Source organism: Anopheles arabiensis, chromosome 3, assembly GCF_016920715.1.
Source record: "Anopheles arabiensis isolate DONGOLA chromosome 3, AaraD3, whole genome shotgun sequence".
In the NCBI taxonomy this organism is placed as follows: domain Eukaryota; kingdom Metazoa; phylum Arthropoda; class Insecta; order Diptera; family Culicidae; genus Anopheles; species Anopheles arabiensis.
In genome coordinates this window covers 24,282,698-24,300,384 of record NC_053518.1, presented here as the reverse complement: position 1 = coordinate 24,300,384, position 17,687 = coordinate 24,282,698, and the positions used below count along the sequence as shown (strand labels likewise).

Here is a 17,687-nt window from a genome sequence, read left to right as displayed (position 1 = left end):
CCTCTACTGTACTCTATCGTCGTCGATCGTGTGCGGTACGTCTACTCCCCCCGGAAGAGTCAAACCAAGTTCTTTCCTTACAACTACACCCTTAAGCACACTACTTAATCATGAATTATGTCATATTTATTACATTTATAAGAACAAGAGTTTGTATTACTTCTTTGAAGTTTTAGAAACAAAAAAACGTGTAAAAAGAAACACCCGTCACTGTCTTGATTGATTGTAACTGTCTTGTTTGAGGTAAATATCGTCCATCTACTGCCATATCGGTTGCCCCCGTCCGTCGATGTTGTGCACGTGCGTCACCACCGGCGCGCTAAGGCTCCACTCGTACCACACCTTGTGCGAGGCAACGCACCGCCAGAAGTGTACCGTAATTTCGTCACCCTTGCGCAGCTGCACCGGATCCGTCAGCGGGATAAACATCGAAAACCAGGACGCCAATCCCTTCGTGTGCGTAAACGGATGTATGCTGAGCGTAATGTCCTTGTACAGTACCGTGTCGAAGTACCCGGTGAACCCATTCATCACACAGTCCAGCGCGGCACGGAACCGAACCGTCTTGTACCGGTTGTTATCGATCGGATCGTCACTCTCCCTGTTCGGGTGCACGAACTCAAACAGCGGCTGAGGGTTGTCGATGTGGTAAGCATTCTTCTGATACGCCACGTACGCTTGCTCCATGTGGCGGGAGGAGATGACCCGATCCTTCCAGTGGGGACTGCGCTCGAGCAGCCGCACCTGATTGAACACCTTCGAGCCGAAGCACGGGTTAATGTACGAGGTCGATTTGCACGGTATGCTGATCCCGCTGTCCTTCAGGTGCTTCTGCGCCCCATCCAAACACTCCGGCGACAGTTCATTGTCGCCGAACGAGCCCAACAGCTCCGACACTAGTATGTCGGCCTTTTCCGGTGGGTTAAACTCGCGCATATCCGTCGAGATGAGCTCCACGTTCCGATCGCGCCACAGCTCGTTAATGTGCGCCGTCAGCGTCACGATCGCGTTCGGGTTTTTCTCTATCACGTACACCTTCACCTTGCAGTTGGTGGTTTGCGAAGCGTTTAGTGCGGCACGCACCAACGGTCCCCGCCCACCGCCAACGACCATAATGATGGTGGTGGCTGTGGCACGATCCGCCTCCGGCACCCGATCCAACAGCGCCTGTTCGATGGCGTTCTGGTAGTAAATGTACTTGACCGGATCCTTCTCGAACACTTCGTACGTGAAGCTGTCCAGATTGTCGTACAGCGGTTGCAGCGGGATCTGGAGCAAATCTTCGTACCCGTGCAGCGGATTCTTGACGTAGTTGTGCTGTATCGTGTACTTGATATAGTCCACGTAATGCGCCAGATGGCCATCCGACGGGTTCGCCTTCAGTATGAAATGGCAGCTAAACGTCCGGTAGAAGAGATTCAACATCGACTGGTGAGCCTTCGAAAGGACGGGATAGTTTTTGGCATTGGTGAGGAAAATGTTAGCCGGCAGTACGATCGCATCGACCGGTTCACCCAGCCAGCGGAAGATTTCCTCCTGCTTCGGCACGTCCGCCGTCAGCTCCAGGGCCACCTTTACGGTCGGATTGTAGTCCGCATGGCACCGGAAGGTGTTCCACCAGCACCATGGGCTCTCCACCGTCGCGTCCGCATCCTCCGCCACGTCACGCCGCCAACCGTACTGTGTGAGTTTCGGGTTCGTGATGGGCACTTCCACCAGCAGCGTTCCCTTGAACATGGTACAGCCAACCGTGCGGGCAAAGTTGGCACAGTTCGTGCTCGACAGCTTCGTGTAAAGGTACCCATTCTGCACCAGATGCTCGGCAAAGGACATCTCCTGCCGGATGGTACGCTCCGCCTGCCGCTGTATGTGGTCGACCGGTGAGTCCAGGTCGAGATTGTCGCCGATCCGACAAATCACACGGTTTAACCATTGCGTAGAGGACAGCAACAGATCGGAGCGCGTGAAGGGACCGTGCTTGGAGCGAAGCGGTTCCCGCACAAACTCCCGATTGTAGTTCCAGTGCACGATGGGCACGGTGACGGAGCTGCAGTTCGCTTTCGACGCGCTGTCGATCTCCTTGGACAGGTTGCCGGCCGTGTCGAGGTAGAGAGATACGGAAATGTTCACCTTTTGATCCATCGCCATCGGGTACGAGCGAAGCAATTTGTCGGAAAAGGGTAAATTTTAAAGCGACCAGACACCGGCTTTTCGCAGCTTTTCACGTGCGTTAAAATGTCAACACATGGATGACAGCTTTGTTTTGGTTGCACAGTGGAAGACGTGCAGGCATTTCGGAATGTTTTAGTATTTATTATATGCTTTAAAGCGTAATTTTAAGTGATTTTAAAAGCTTCTAAAATAGTAAAATAATTTTAAAACATGCATATTACATGAAACAAATGGTTTCCTTCCAAAACGAACGATATTTTTTATTTGTTATTCTGTTGACGTTTCTAGAAGGAGCGCAGCTGCTGTCATTGTGGAGCTGTCAAAAAATCACAAATTCGCGCCATTCAAACGGAGTCCACACAACATTGTACCAAACAAAGTTCAAGCTCAACTAAAAACCATCTCGGAACAGTGTCTTTTTTAACATTTAAGCTCACAAAATGTCGCTCTGGGTTGACCGCTACCGGCCGCGGGAACTAGCGAAGCTGGACTACCACAAACCGCAAGCAAGCCAGCTAATAAATTTGTGCTCGCAGGGCGATTTTCCGCACCTGATGTTCTACGGTCCGTCCGGGGCGGGCAAGAAAACGCGCATCATCTGTCTGCTGCGCGAGCTGTACGGTCCGGGTGTCGAGCGGCTCCGCAATGAGGTGATGAACTTTACCACACCGTCGAACAAAAAGATCGAAATCATGACCGTCAGCAGCAACTATCACATCGAGGTGAATCCGTCCGACGTCGGCATCTACGATCGGGTCGTCATCACGGACATGATCAAACAGATTGCCCAAACGCAACAAATCGACCCGTCGGGGCAGCGGGAGTTCAAAACGATCGTACTGTCGGAGGTGGACGAACTGACGAAGGACGCACAGCATGCGCTGCGTCGCACGATGGAAAAGTATGTGGCCACGTGCCGGTTGATACTGTGCGTGAACTCCACGTCGCGCATCATTCCGGCGGTTAAGAGCCGTTGCCTCGGGATACGCGTATCGGCACCGACGGAGGATGAGATTGTGTCCATCATGAATGTAAGCGGCAGAAGTGTACGTCATAAGCCTTCCATTATTAATGTACTAACTTAATTTTTTGTTCTATTTTAGTCAATCTGCAAAAAGGAGAGCCTTCACATTCCGCCCGAGCTAGCGGCCAGGATTGCGCAAAAGTCGGAGCGGAACCTGCGCCGCGCCATACTCACACTGGAAGCGTGCAAGGTGATGCAGTACCCGTTCACCGCCAACCAGGAAATACCGGACATGGACTGGCAGACGTACCTGAAGGAGACGGCCAACATGATCGTGCAGGAGCAAACGCCTCAGCGCATGGAGGTGGTGCGCGAACGTCTGTACGAGCTGTTGTCGCAGGGCATCCCGCCGGACATCATCTTCAAGGGTTTGGTGCAGATACTCGTGAAGAACTGCGACATGAGCCTGAAGACGCAGACGCTCAGCTTCGCCGGCCTGTACGACCATCGGATGCAGCGGGGCAGCAAGCACATTTTCCACCTGGAAGCGTTCGTGGCGCAGTTTATGGCGCTGTACAAGAAATTCCTCAACCAAGTGTCGGTAATGGATATGGATGATTTTTGAGAGAACAAATGCTTCAATTTGTAATTAAAAAACAGTACACCATGCATCTCTTACACATGTAAACAGTTGTCGTGCCATTAGCTTTATTGACCGATACTCAATAGTTAGGGTAATGCTTCACTCTGAACAGCAGCACAGTGCTTTGCTTCGTGCCCAGCGCTAAATATCCTCCCGAGGGAGAAAATTCGGCCGCACTGACGTGCCCCAGATGCGTCATGTGCAGTGGGAAGTTGCGGAACACCGTTCTGCTCTTGACGTGAATCAGCCTGACCGCATTCTTCACGGTCGATGACGCGATCACCAGCAACTCCGAGGTCGCATTGAACGCGAGCGAATCGATGTACGTAGTCAAATTGTTGAACGTCTTCACCGGTACCGGTTGCTTCTCCGTCAGTGTCACATCCAGCGTGTACAGATTAACAATCCCCTGTCGACTGCCGGTCGCCACAAACTGCCCATTAGGACAGATCGCTATACACGACCCATTAACGCACCCTTCGTCCTGGAACACGTTCACTATCCGCTTCTGCTCCAGGCTGAACACGCTCACCTCCGTATCGTTGCTGTGGCACAGGAGGTAGCGCGAGTCGGGCGTAAACGCCAGCGATAGGCACGTGTAGCGCAGCTGGATCGTTTGCAGCACATCCTTCGTTCTCGCGTCCATCAGATGCACCTCGCCACATTCGCCGACGGACGCCAGGTACTTGCCGCAGCGCGAAATGCGAAAGTTCTTCATCTGCCACGTGTCGCGGTCGGGTATTTTCAGCGTATCGCTCTGACCGCTGAGCAGATTGTACACGTGGAAGAACTTCCGATAGCTGCCGAAGATCGCCTCGTTCCCGTCCGGCGACAGCCGGCTGCAGCTGATCCGCACCTTCTGCAGCCAGAGCGTGTGCAGCTTCTCGTTGCGCACGCCATCCACTGCGACGATCGACACCAGGCCCCGGTTCCCCGTCATCATCGCCACCATCGAGGTCGGATGGAAGTTGATGCAGGAGATTTTGCCTTCGATCTTCGTTTCGCGGTTCAGATTTTTCAGCTTCTTCAGCTCGATCATACCCTTGGGCAGGCCCTGGGACGCCGCTGCACCCTTCACGACGTGCCCGACCGTCTGCAGCATCTCCTCGTCGGAATCGGGCTCGCGGACCCGATCCAGATCGGCCCACTTTGGTTGGCCCACGATCTGCTCGAACTGCTTACGCCGGCGCTCCTTGGTCAGCTGTTCCGGCAGCTCGTCGTAGGTGAACTTGTTGCGCTTCATGTTGGCCGTATCTTCCTCGTCGTCGTCGTCTGAATCGTGCCAGACGGCGCGCCGTTTTTTGGGCGTTTGCTTTGCTTGCTTCTTCTTTCCTCCCTGTGCAGGGTCTCTTTTGTCGCTTTTCTTTTCCGATTTAGTTAAGTTCGATACGAGCTCATCCTTGCCACCGAATACAAGCGACATCAGCTCTTTTTCCTGTTTCGAACCGGGCTGGTCTATGGCGGAAGCTTTAGCTTTCTTTTTCGATACTTTCGATTTAATTTTGCCGGAGCGAACCGAACCCTTTTCTTCCTTTGCCTTCTTCACTGAGCGATCCTGTGACTTTCCTGCCGCCTTTTTGTCCGAGCCTTGGCCCTTAATCTTTTTCTTTTTCTTTTTGTCTTTTTTCTGTTTCTTGCCGGCAGTGACCGGCTTCTCCTCCTCCTGCTCATCCTTGATCTCGTTCGATTCATCCTGCGACAGTTCGGAATCACTCTCTGTTACGTGCTCAGATTTTACGGAACCAACTTCATCTTCACTTTCATCCTCCGACTTGATCGACACATCATCCTCGTCATCCGATTCATCCCCACGATCGTTCGCTTCCCTCATGGAAGACTTTAGAGCGCTTAGGTAGTTGGAAATGAGCAAATCCTTCTCCGCGTCACCAGCATCGTCGTCCTCGTCGTTTTCTGATTCCGGTTCCGATTTTATCGACACATCAGAATCTGGAAGCTCAGTATCGGTAGGCCTTAATGATTCTCCGGCGGTCTCTTCATCATCGTCACTTTCCGAGTTGATTGATGCCGCTTCATCCTCCTCGGATGGCGAATCGTCCGCGTTGGACGCTTTCACAACGGTCACCGTTTTCCGCACCTCACTGACTTGGCTGGTAACAAGATGATCCAAATCATCGTCGCTTTCCATCGTCATTTTGCCGGGTTCTGGCCGAAAAATGAAATAGAAACAGAAATTGTTCCGAACACACCACCAAACACGTGAAAAATAATCGCTCCGGGCTAGCTGTCACATTTGACGTGGGAATGTTGTTGTTAGTTATGCCCCTTCGGGAACGGAGCCATCACATGCGATCCCTTCAGATACGTGTATTCCCTGTCAAACGTACCAGCCGAACGTCAACAACAGTGAATTATGTAAAAAGTGCACTTGCTACCCAAAAATAACTCTCGCGTTGCAATCGATGTAGAATTTAGGCATTGGCTTAGTTTCAATGATTATTCGCAAGAGCAAAACGCTGAAAGAGCTTTTGGATCGATGGCCAGGTAAGCGAACGCTGGGCATCTATCGGTTCCTGCCCATCTTCTTCGGACTCGGAGCGGCGTTGGAGTTTTCCATGATCCACTGGCGTGTAGGGGAGACCAACTTTTGTAAGCAATCTGCAGTGAAACAGTTTGATACTTTGTCTGCTAAAGCACCTTTACCCCATATTATGCGTTTCAGATAATACGTTCAAAAAGCGACAGGCAAAGGAAATTGTGGAGGAAAAGTTGCGCCTCCATCAGCTGGAACCAATTCCGCGCGGCTAAGCCACTGTGCACCACATTGTGAAATTAAGAACGAAAACAGTCAAAAAAAAACGGAAAACAATGCCGGCCGGTGTTCCTATGCGACAGTATCTGTCCTTCATGGCAGCCGCCCTGCTGTCCATGTTTGTCGGATCGCAAGTAGTGCACACGTACTATCACCCGCTACGCGACCTTAACTACTACGTCGAGCGAGAAATCAAGATGCAACGGTTACGCGAAGTGGCACAGCCACCGGAAAATTCAGCTCCTGCTCAGGGAAGCTAAATAAAAGCCTGAAGTTGAACTAGTTGATAAATCGGTTAATCGTGAAGTAGTAATTGAGTATATATTCAGTTCCCCATCCTAAGCGCACTACGTACCGGCGGAATGCAATAAATGGTTTTTGTTTGGTTGGAATCCCCCATCCCTATTGCTGCTGCTGGGTGGATGCTTTCAGCGCTTTGAGGTGCTGCATAAGTACCTCGTTTCGTTGGCATTCCATCGTGAGCTGCTTGACCGTGGTTGCGTACTTGCGCTGCTGCTCCATCAGACACACCAGCTGACCGTTCAGTCCGTCCCGTTTCGCTCTCTCGTCGTCACACTTTTTCTTCAGCTTCGCTTTCGTCGCCCGAATGCCTTCCACGATCGTTTCAAACTGCTGCACGAATTGTTCGCGCGAGTGTGGCGTCTGCATAGCGTTCGCGTAATTATCGTAGATCGAATTCAGCAGCGACAGTTCCTTCTCCAGATACAGCTTCGTGTCGTCCAGCGTGTTGTACAGTGTGTAGAATTGTTTCGTTTCACGATGCTTTGCACTGACTGTGAAAGAAGAATGTGGCCATTTAAAAATGTATAGCGAATTGAAGGATTATTTATCCACACCTTGATTGTATAGTTCAAGGAATCTTCGCTGATATTGCGCCAACTCGGTACGATCCGGTACGGTGTCCAGCTGGCGCTTGATAGCCACATAGGAACGGTTCTTTTTGGCAAGCTGCAGCCGAAGCGACTTCAAGCGCTCCAGCTCCATATCGAGCTGTCTCTGCAGCTCCAGCATATCCTCATCCGGGGTTGATGTTTCCGCTTTGCTGAAAAAATCGTACGAAATTACTAAGTTGCCGTTTGTTCCCCGATGACTTAATCACCCATACTCAATTTTCTGCTGCAACTCTGCCAACTCTTTTTTGCAATTTTCTTTAAACTGTGTTTCCTGCTTCTTCATGCGTTCATTCTTCAGCACCAGCTCTTTGACGTGGTCAAGAATTCTGTAACACAAAAGAGCGCGTTTGTAATACAGCTGATCAAAAACGAAATTCGGCAACAGTAAATGCACACTTTTGATTAGCTTCCGTAATTTCCAGATTGTCGAGATTTCTAATTTCCTCCTCGAGGGCTTCCTTTTGACTGCCGGCCTCCTTCAGCTGCTGTTCCTCTTCCTGTACCGTCGTTTTTAGCTGCTCACACTCGGCTAAAGCGAGTTCAAGCTTTTTCTCCAGCGCTAGCTTCAGCGCCAACTGAGCTTTGATGCGATTTCGTTCCGATACTTGCTCGATAGCCTCGCCGGAAAGGGTTTGCTTCATGTCGTCGTATGTTTTGGCCAACGTGGAACGGTCCGCTTCTGTGAGATCCACAGAAATGTTGTGCTGAAAAAAAGGTGCAAAAGTGTTAAAAAATATGAAAAATTCGTAACAAATTTATATAACGAAAAGATTTACCTCTTTTGCGATATTTTTAAACAAAACATCAAAATTAAGCTAAAAAAACAAAGCAAAAATGCATAAAAACAAAACAGAAATAAAGGAAAAAAGCAAAACAACAGATCGAGTAAGTAAAACCAATCCACTGCCAACTAGATTCATACCTCCTGTTCGGTAGACACTGATACGTCTTCCTCTCCTTCCTCCTCGTCCACGTCTGCCTCCAGCACGTCTTCCAACGCTCCATCGGACGTCTCCTGGTGCGCCACATCCTTCGGCCGCACCGGTATCCAACCGCCACCGGCTGCTTTACGCAGCTTAAACCCTCTTTTCGGCAAATACTTCGACTCGATGGCCTGCAGATTGGCCAGCTGCTTGGCGCGCAGCCGCTGCAGCTCCCGGTCCGATTCGAGGGTGCCGTGGTTCTGGAACTGGGTTGCCGCGAGCTTCCGCAGTGTGTCCGCCTTTTTGCTTCGATTTTCCACCGAACGCTTCACCAGCCACTGAACCACCGGGAAAATGTTGATAAAATCCAGCCCCTGTATTTGATGCGGCTCGATCAGGAACGGACACTTCATGCGGGGCAGCACGGCGACAATTTTCTCCGTCAAGGCACTGGCAAATCGGTGAGAAGGAGAATCATTAGTAGTAATATGCGGGTGGACACTTTTAATGGAAACGGACGTCGTGGCTGGCTTACATCTTCTGACCAATGGTAAGATTCTCGTGAAACAGCAGATCCACATTGACGTCATAGTCGCAGGCCTCGATGCACCAGGTCATGCCGCCCACTATCTTGTCGAAGGAGGACAGGCCCTGTATGTGGGCCCGGTAGTAGCCAGCACCGACGAGCGTATCGATAATATCCTGCTCCTTCCGCTTCTGCTCTTCATCTTCCCGCCTTTCCACCTGATGGGACCGAAAGAAAGGAAAGTGATACAACCAGATCGCATTGCTGGGGGGCTTCCCGCGCTTGCCTGAATTTCGTTCCCGTCCGCATCGAACCGTGTCGCCAGCTTCACGTTCGGCAGATGCTTGGAAAAGATGTTCTTCGTTGCCATGGCGAAAGGGACTATTTTACACACTTGAATAACGCAGAAACTTTGGCGCAAACGACGATAATAATCGGCATCCGATACGAGGCGAGGCTGTGCCTGCTGTGGTTCACCGAATTGACAATGTAATCATCCCGTTCCCCCCGGTTCACAGTATCAACAAGACATTGCACCAATACCAGCGCAAACTATGACAGCTCGAAACATAAACAACAATACATAGACACGAATGATGCGTTGTTTTGTTTTTTTTTTGTACCAATTAAAAAAACATAAAAAAGTATATAAAAACACATTTAAAAATGGGGGAAAATTTAACACTATTTTCGGACAAGTTATATTACACTGCAGTAACAAGCTTCAATGGCGACATATGTTTAAATAAATTTATTTAGCAGTTGTCGTGTAAAGTTATTAATCATGTAAAAAAGAAACAACTTTACGTACAAGTTTACAAAATCTCTCCCGCACCAGCGGGTCTCCAAATCCAAATTCGCTAGAGGTATAATATATATAAATATGTGTTCGCGCGCTCCTAATAGTAAGCCTTAAACAAAACTCACGAATCATTCGGAAAACACACGATCACATTTGTACATATACAGCAGTAAGTGTGTAAAGTTACAAAACCTAAAAAGAGCTGCACATCAAAACAGGAAGCACAATTGGATGGGTGGCGGCGTATAGTTGGCAGTTGGATATAGTTGTAACTGGGCCGATCTCTTTCCGGCAGTACGTTCTGGCCAAATTGATCGTGTTGGTTTGGTGCGATCGTTCGACAGCTAACTTAGGTGTTTATTCTAATTAAAACAAAAACACTGACGAATGCGACCATGTTTAAGCAAGTGTGTGCAAACAACCGTGATGACCGGGACGAATTTTCATTCCTGTGTTGGGCTCTGGTGAGCCGGCCTAATCGAATGATATGTTAATTGCTGGTCGTGTTGGTCTAACATTAGCTACCGACGATTGCATTAAAATAAACGAACAGCAAGCTTGAGCCTTTCCCCATCACTTTTACTGAGAGCAATAGGAATAGAGGGGATATAGTTGATAGGGCCACTAATTTTACGACCGGTGTACGGTTCCTAGCAATAAGATATTAGCTGTATTAGTTGTCCGCACTGATATTCGTCAAGCAGGTGTGTTATGTGTTTGTTTTTTCTTTTTCAATACGCTCTTATACCCATCATCTTAAACTCTAACTTAAACAAATACAAAAATACACTGTAAAGGCAAGCGTCTCTCTTAGTTTGGGGCGAGGGCAAAAACTCTGCTCGCTCGCAGTGTCGTGTGTAGAAGAGTACTACTTTTTGTTGGCAGCTATATATATATAAATTGATTTCGGCACATTTCCTGCTCACGGAAGCATTTCCCTCCCCGTTGAAAAGGTAATCTCAGTCTCTTGGGTAAAGCGACGGGTTATGGTTAAGACCTATTATGATCGATGATCGTTTGTCAGGAGGGGGGATACGATTTAAATGATAACTTTATAATAGCACTGTAGCGATGAGGTTGCGACTGGGTTCTTGGAATGAAGTACTACTGAGAGGAATTGAACTGTTGCGGGTTAAGCTATTGACATCCTTTGCCATACGGTAATACAACTAAACTGGTGAGAGGAATGCCGACAAACTATAAAATGGACTAAACGCATCCGTCATTATAAACAGCGGATGCAGAAATCTGTATCGTGTGGCATCAATGTAAAGGTTACAAAAGGTACCTTTTTTTGCTTGTTGCTTTCCCCTCTCCGCTCTAGAGTGCTTTCAACCTAAGAAATTTCCATATTTCGATGGACGGTTACTGGGACGAGAATGTGATGCCCACTGGTCGTGCCGGAGATGGGCGATCCGGGGGGCAGTATGGTCGTTGCTCCCATCACTCCCGTTCTCGAGATGGACGTCGGGGACGGTAGCAGCGTTTGCATCGGATTAGGATCCGCAAACCGATCGATCGCCGTGCCGATCATTTTCGATTCGTTGAGCATCGGCGGCTTGGAGAGAAAGGAACTGCCCGGACCGCCGGTATGGTTGCTGTACGGGCTCGAAACGGACGTGCTGATCGATGCACTGTCCGACATCGAGAGCCGTTTGCCGCCCGAACCGGCCCCGTGCGCACCACCACCACCGTGCGCGGTCGCTATTCCCTGCGGATCCACATTGGACAGGCACAGGTGTTCCGATTCCTCGTGGTGCGTCATGGTGGAGTACCCATGATCGGACGAACCTCCGCCACCACCCCCGTTCGGACGCCGATAGTCCGCCGACATCTGGTACGGGGAGGCCACATTCGGAATAATCATGTAGTTGGCGTTGTGCTGCCCGTTGAGCAGCAGATTTTGCTTCGCATTGGTGCGGCTAATGTCACAATCGTCGGACGGGCTGCCATCGTCGAGATCGAAACGGGACAGCGGCAAACCGTGGCAGTGATCCGCGACCAGATCGTCGTACAAATGCTCCGACGCTCCACTTTGATCGGCATTCTGGCGGAAGCAGTACATCGCAAAACCGACCACAAGACAGAGCGCCAATATAGCGCCGGCCACGGGCCCAATCGAGCTGTACGCGGGTGGCAAAATGGACTCCATGTTGTTGCCGGTGTAAGCGGCATCACCGTACGGTGTGGGCGCTCCAAACACCCCGTTAAAGCAGGCCAACTGGGCGGTACAGAACGGTGTGTTGAGTCGATTTTCACCATCCACATCCACCTGGCACCATTCGCAGCCGACCAATCCTGTGCAAAAAAGGGAAGATATGAACAGTAAGTATCTATGTTTTGAACATTCCTTGCTGTCACACTTACCCATGCACTCGCTCTGCGTCTGGTAATCCTCGCAATTAATGTTGGTGCAGCTCTTCAGCTCGTAATCTGCCTCATAGTTGATGGCGTTCATCGAAATAAGCTCCTCGGGCAGTGGGGAGCAGAGCGGCACCGGGAAGCTTCCTGCCGTTTTGGAACGCTTGGGTACCGTCGCGCAGCCACCGTCCTGCTCCGATACACCGTAGTCCAGTGGACATTCGCACGGACACTCACACTCGGTCTGCTCCATCCGATTGCAGTTCAGGCAGGAGTTGCCAACCTATAAAGAATATACAAGGAAATATGTAATTAAACTAGTGCTGGGTAAATCTGATTGGAATTCATGAATCTGATTGAATCTCAAAAGATTCACGATTCTCTAGGGATTCATGAATCTCAGGGGATTCATACATCTCCCAAGATTCATAGGGTTTGAGCTTCTCATTATTCTTCTTCTTGGCGTAGCAACCTATGTGGTCATGCCAGCCTAATAGTGGTGGGAGCTTGGAATCGGACCTACCCGATTCCGATTCCGTATTCGAGATCAATTCCGGAGCCGATTCCGATTCCGGAGTCGATTTCGGAGCTGATTCCGGAGCCGATTCCGGAATTGTCGAACGGGAGACAATTCCGGAGCCGATTCCGGAGTTGTCTCCGGAGCCGATTACGTTGCTGAAATCGATTCTGATTCTGGAGTCGATTCCGGAGCCGATTCCGGAGCTGACTCCGGAGCCGATTCTATATTTGATTCTGGTACCGATTCCGGAGTTGATTCTGGAGACGATTCCCGAGTCGGCTGAGGAATCGATTCCGCGATCAGAATCGGCTCCGGAATCGGAATAGTCCTGGGAATCACAATTTAGCCCGATAACGGAATCATAATTGACTCCAGAATTAGAATTAGCTCAGGAATGTGGATTACAATATTTTGAAAATCATACATCTCTAAAGACTCATCTCTCGAGATATATGAATTTTAATGAATTAATGAATCTTTTAGATTCATGAATCTTTTAGTTTCATGAATCTTTGAAGATTCATTTATCTTTTGAGATTCATAAATCTTTCGACATTCATGAATACTTGGAGTTTCATTCTTCCAAGTATCTTCGAGATTCATGAATCCTTGGAGATCCGTGAATCTTTCAAGAATTGATTCGAGATTCAAATCTGTCACCACGTGAGATTCATATGAATGAATCTCAACGAACGATTCATGAAGCCCAATACTAAATTAAACGAAAACACAAATATTTATAAGCCTCTACTTACCGTACTGCAAGGACAGAAGGCACCACCATCGTTCGTCGAGTTGACAATGCCGAGGAACATATTCGTGCCGGGAATGAGCGTTATCTGGTACTTTGTTTTCTCGCCGTACATCAGATTAGTGATGACGTCCGATGCCGAGAGGCTCATATTGAACTGATAGAACCGCTGCACCGTCCGATTGACATAGTTGTAGCACATCTTCTTCGTGACCAACTGTTTGTGGTTGAGAATGTCGTTCGCCACCTGCGACTCCTTGTGCGTGATGTGTTCCACGGGACGGCGCGCATTCCCGGGCCGCAGCGGCGGATCCGCAAGCATCGGATGCGCCACCAGATAGCCTCGATCGTCCATCAGGAAACACTTGATGTTATCCATACTGCAAACCGTCGCTGAGTCGAGCAACAGTTTGTAGAAGAATGCCTGCGTAAAGTCCATCGCTACAACGGCGATCGGTCGGTGCGGAGAGCTGCCGGACGGGGTGGCAGTACCTCCCGTGCGACCTTCGAATATGGCGTACGCCACACTCACGACGTAACCGGCCCCGCCCGCATCCAGGTACGGCTGGGTGAACACCAACCGTCCCGGGTACTCCATCGCTTTGACGAACCACGGCCGCTTGGTCGGTTCGAGATCGGTATCGAGCAAACCGCCCGGGAATGTCTGCAGCACACCGTTCACCGTCGCCGCATACCGTCGCACAACGTACCGGCTCAGATTGCTCTGCACGTGGTGCAGCTGATAGTCGAAGAGAATTTGCAGCAGCGCGAGCACATCACTGCGCACGTCCGGCTGCAGGCCCGGGTTAGCGAACAGCAGCTTGCCGTACGTGTCCCTTAGGTACGCCATAATGTTTTGAATGGTGCGCACGTTCACCTCTTCGCCCGCGCCGGCTTCACGGTTGTTGCGAATGTGCGTGAACGGCGACTGGAACGAGGAAGCGCTGAGGTAGAGCGTGCTAGCGTCCGCTACCGCCAGCTGCTTGACCAGCCTGCACAGCGATCCATCGCCACCGGACGGTAGCATTTCGACGGGCGGTCGCTGCAGCTGAGGTGGAAATATGTCGATACGATGGTACAGCAGTGTGGAGAGCAGATTTTTCGCGGTGACGCTGCTAGCGGCGATAAAGTTGTACTCCACGCTATTCCTTCCGTCGGGCGTTTCTGCGCCCGGGTGAAGGTAGTGTATCGGTGCGTGCAGAATGCGGGAGGCGCCATCGACGGTCAGGGAGTTGTCCGGCTCCGCTACATCCAGCGTGCGCACGATGCACACGATGTACGAGTACACTCGCTTCCAGTAGTACATGGTCGTCCGGTTCGTGCCATAGTGATTGATACGCAAGTTACCTTCCGGATCGGCCAGCATGCGCTTGAAGGCGGGTGCGAAATGTTCCTGCTCCAAGCGCGTGATGTTCGTGATGTAGAAGCTTCCCCGTGCCGCTAGTGGTCGCGGGAACGAAGGATGCATAATTGTGTTGCCCTGCAGATCGATCAGGAAGGCGTACGAATCATCCTGCTGCCGGTAGTACGCCACGTGCTCGACCAGATCGCTCAGGTACAGATCCACCCCCACGAGTCCATGCGTTCCGGCGGGATAGCTTACCGTCACGAGGGTATCCTGCAGCGACGCGTCATAGTACGGCAAATGGATCCGCAAATGCTCCTCGATGAATCGGCCCGCACTGAGAAACGGTTCCATCAGCGCCACTATGAAACGCTGCGCATCGAACGAATGCTTCGATATCATGACCATCTTTCCCGCCGGATAGATTACCAGGGAAAGGTTGTAGCGGGCATAGTTTTGGGTGCTAATGTCAGCGATCAGCTGCTTCTCCTGTGCCACCTCCCGTTCGTCCAGCAATATCAAGCAACTGTTGATGATGACCGGATACGGTAGGCGCGTTTGACCTTCGTGAATCGTTTGCAGGATGGCTTTCGGTGCCGCCGAGCTGGCCGGTAACAGCGCACGACCAAGGTACAGGAAAACGATCGGCACTTCATCATCATGCGTACGGTAAATGTCCGAAAAGGCATCAAACGCGTACTGAAAGCCCGCGGCATGATCCGTCGTTTGTTTGGTACGATTCAGCGAATCAATAAAGTCCACCAGCCGATCCTTCTCGTCCATCGTTGCGCGCACAAACCGGTTCGCCGCGCGGCAATCGAAGAAGTCGTCCGACGTGATGACGCGCTGCCCGACCGCTACCACCGCAACGCGATCGTTTTCGTTGAGCAGGTACAGCACAAACTTGCTGATGGCTTTCGCCACCTCGAGCTGATCGTACGTGATCGTGTTGCCGACGTCCAGCAGGATCAGCACGTGCTTGTTGCGCACCGCCGATAGGAACAGTGCCTTCAGCCGGCCATCACGGGGATAGTAGTGGCACTTGTACGCGCTGGCATGATCCAACGAGGACAGGTAGAACTGCTGCCGATAGCTCAGGTAATGCTCATCCAAGTGCGCACTGTGTTCGGCAAAGAGCTGCTGCAGGTTGGCGTTATTGTCGTCGATCGTTTGATCGGTGACACGGATCCTGGGACGATCGGAGTCCGCATTTGCCGGAAAGGCACTGAAGTCGAGGAAACCGGTAACGACGCTGTTGTTAGCGCCCCCACCGCTTACCAAGATATCGCCGGAAGCAGAGTACGGACGGGTAAGGGACACGTTCGACTGCTTCGTGCTCTGGATGAAGCTTTGCAGATCGAACGGTGCTTCGTCTTCCCACGGGTTGATGAGCTCACTGTACGGGCACGGGTTGAGGAGCGTGTTGTACTTGGCACCGTACTTCGTGCCGGTAGTTTGGATGTATCGGCGCAGCTCTTCAATTACCGCAATGGTCTGGTTGAGTTTCCGTGTTAGCTTCAGAGCGATCCTCTCCAGCAGCTCTACATCGTTGTGTATCGTTGTCGTTATTTCCATGTTGTCGTACAGTTTCTAAAAGTAGGAAAATAAATGATGAGAAAAATGTGAAAAGGTCCATCTTTCCGGTGGGACTCACCTGCACATTCGTGACACTCAGCTCCCCATTTCGGATGTGATCGAAGGTGTTTTCGAGCGATTTCGCCAGCTCCTGGATCCCGTATTCCACGGGACCGGAGGCAGATGATGTTGCCGCATTGCCGGTAACGGGTATCGAAGGTGTCACGGACGACGTAGACGGGGGTGACGATGATGTAGGAGAAGATATCACCGCCACCGAAGGCACTCGTTTGTTATCGGAACTTATCGGTACGCTTACACTTACATTGCTTATCAATGGAACTAGGCTATTTACAAAAATTGTGCTAGAGGACGCTAGCGCTCCCTGGCACCGTAGCGGAATCGGCCCCAGCAGCAGCACCACCACCACCAGCACCAACATTCCCAAATAATACTGGACGGTGTAGGAAAGTCGCTTCATCGTAGTAGCGGTGGTTTGGTTTTATCCCGAGGAGCAGTGGCTTTCTTTCGTGCCTCCGTACCACCCATACGGGTACGGGACAAACACACGCACACGTACACACCCGCGCACACTCACACAGTCACACAGTAAACAATGTTGTCTTCCACGGGCATCAAATGGAAAGTTCTTCACACGGAATCTTTGGTGCAATCTGCTGCATTTCCGCTATCGACACATCGCGAACCGACTTTACGTGTAATGTCCGCACTGGGGATGAATTTGTCGCAATGTAGAGGCAGCAAGGGAAGCTGTTCCATACGATGATGGAATCTGGCAGTGTTTCCGCCGCCCCGTGTCACAGACCTAAGTTACGATGCTTGTGCGATGGACGCTTGGTGCCATAGTTTTCACTGCAACACAACAAACGAAGAATTAACATCCTTCGTGCTGCAACTAGGAACGTATAGAGGCAAGTTTTCGACAGTTTTTGGCACTAAATATCAAGCTTTGCTAAAATAAAAACAGAAAACTAATCTCAGCGCGAGGTGCTTTGCTTTGCTTCGAGCGCGTTTTGACAGGTGCGTGAAGGTAGCCCTTGGCTGTATCGCACGTGTCAGCGGAGCCGAACGGTGTGCGCGACGTAAACATAGCGGAACATTTGCGATGACGTTTTATAAAGTTATTTTTCTTCATTTTAGTAGTTAATATTGTTAAAGTGAAAAGGTTAGCCTGAAAACTGTATTTGAAACAATTTAAGTGGAATTTTGAGGAATAGGACACTTCCAAGAGAGTTTGTTGATCAAGTTCGTATTGTTACTTTCCACTTGATCCAAATCACAGTTCACATAGCGTGTTGTTTTCATTTTGTTGGTGCGCTCTGGAGTCGGTCTAGGTTTATTGAATTGAGGTAAATAATTGATTTTTGTGGAATGGTGAATAAACTGTGTAGTAAAATTTG

General features: G+C 50.3%; 7 protein-coding genes across 8 annotated transcripts; 3 read left to right on the top strand and 4 right to left on the bottom strand.

Annotated features, from left to right (window-relative positions):
• Positions 1 to 104: 104 nt before the first annotated feature.
• LOC120903942 (protein arginine N-methyltransferase 5) lies at positions 105 to 2,237 on the bottom strand. Its single transcript, XM_040313621.1, has one exon. It carries the CDS (start codon positions 2,146 to 2,148, stop codon positions 259 to 261), a length of 1,890 nt encoding a protein of 629 aa, XP_040169555.1. The 5' UTR covers positions 2,149 to 2,237; the 3' UTR covers positions 105 to 258.
• A 284-nt stretch (positions 2,238 to 2,521) lies between these two features.
• On the top strand, positions 2,522 to 3,824 carry LOC120901677 (replication factor C subunit 3). The gene is made up of 2 exons (XM_040309814.1): positions 2,522 to 3,203; positions 3,276 to 3,824. Exons 1-2 carry the CDS (start codon positions 2,613 to 2,615, stop codon positions 3,759 to 3,761), a joined length of 1,077 nt encoding a protein of 358 aa, XP_040165748.1. The 5' UTR covers positions 2,522 to 2,612; the 3' UTR covers positions 3,762 to 3,824.
• Positions 3,810 to 6,069, bottom strand: LOC120901674 (U3 small nucleolar RNA-associated protein 18 homolog). The gene has a single exon (XM_040309811.1). The coding sequence runs from the start codon at positions 5,929 to 5,931 to the stop codon at positions 3,859 to 3,861; it is 2,073 nt and encodes a 690-aa protein (XP_040165745.1). The 5' UTR covers positions 5,932 to 6,069; the 3' UTR covers positions 3,810 to 3,858.
• A 49-nt stretch (positions 6,070 to 6,118) lies between these two features.
• On the top strand, positions 6,119 to 6,573 carry LOC120901678 (small integral membrane protein 4). The gene is made up of 2 exons (XM_040309815.1): positions 6,119 to 6,386; positions 6,460 to 6,573. Exons 1-2 carry the CDS (start codon positions 6,230 to 6,232, stop codon positions 6,543 to 6,545), a joined length of 243 nt encoding a protein of 80 aa, XP_040165749.1. The 5' UTR covers positions 6,119 to 6,229; the 3' UTR covers positions 6,546 to 6,573.
• Positions 6,574 to 6,582: 9 nt separating this feature from the next.
• LOC120901679 (protein BRAWNIN) lies at positions 6,583 to 6,848 on the top strand. Its single transcript, XM_040309816.1, has one exon. It carries the CDS (start codon positions 6,606 to 6,608, stop codon positions 6,807 to 6,809), a length of 204 nt encoding a protein of 67 aa, XP_040165750.1. The 5' UTR covers positions 6,583 to 6,605; the 3' UTR covers positions 6,810 to 6,848.
• Positions 6,841 to 9,406, bottom strand: LOC120901675 (coiled-coil domain-containing protein 93). 2 transcript variants are annotated; one of them, XM_040309812.1, is made up of 8 exons: positions 9,199 to 9,406; positions 8,922 to 9,130; positions 8,386 to 8,836; positions 8,240 to 8,278; positions 7,860 to 8,167; positions 7,676 to 7,789; positions 7,407 to 7,612; positions 6,841 to 7,343 (listed from the first exon to the last, which is right to left on the bottom strand). In XM_040309812.1, the coding sequence occupies exons 1-8, from the start codon at positions 9,280 to 9,282 to the stop codon at positions 6,952 to 6,954; spliced, it is 1,803 nt and encodes a 600-aa protein (XP_040165746.1). In that variant the 5' UTR covers positions 9,283 to 9,406; the 3' UTR covers positions 6,841 to 6,951. The 2 variants fall into 2 exon arrangements, with proteins under 2 accessions (XP_040165746.1, XP_040165747.1); XM_040309813.1 differs by lacking the exon at positions 8,240 to 8,278.
• Positions 9,407 to 9,640: 234 nt separating this feature from the next.
• On the bottom strand, positions 9,641 to 17,295 carry LOC120902501 (VWFA and cache domain-containing protein CG16868). The gene is made up of 4 exons (XM_040311297.1): positions 16,346 to 17,295; positions 13,351 to 16,281; positions 12,082 to 12,358; positions 9,641 to 12,012 (listed from the first exon to the last, which is right to left on the bottom strand). Exons 1-4 carry the CDS (start codon positions 16,745 to 16,747, stop codon positions 11,051 to 11,053), a joined length of 4,572 nt encoding a protein of 1,523 aa, XP_040167231.1. The 5' UTR covers positions 16,748 to 17,295; the 3' UTR covers positions 9,641 to 11,050.
• Between the last annotated feature and the right edge of the window lie 392 nt (positions 17,296 to 17,687).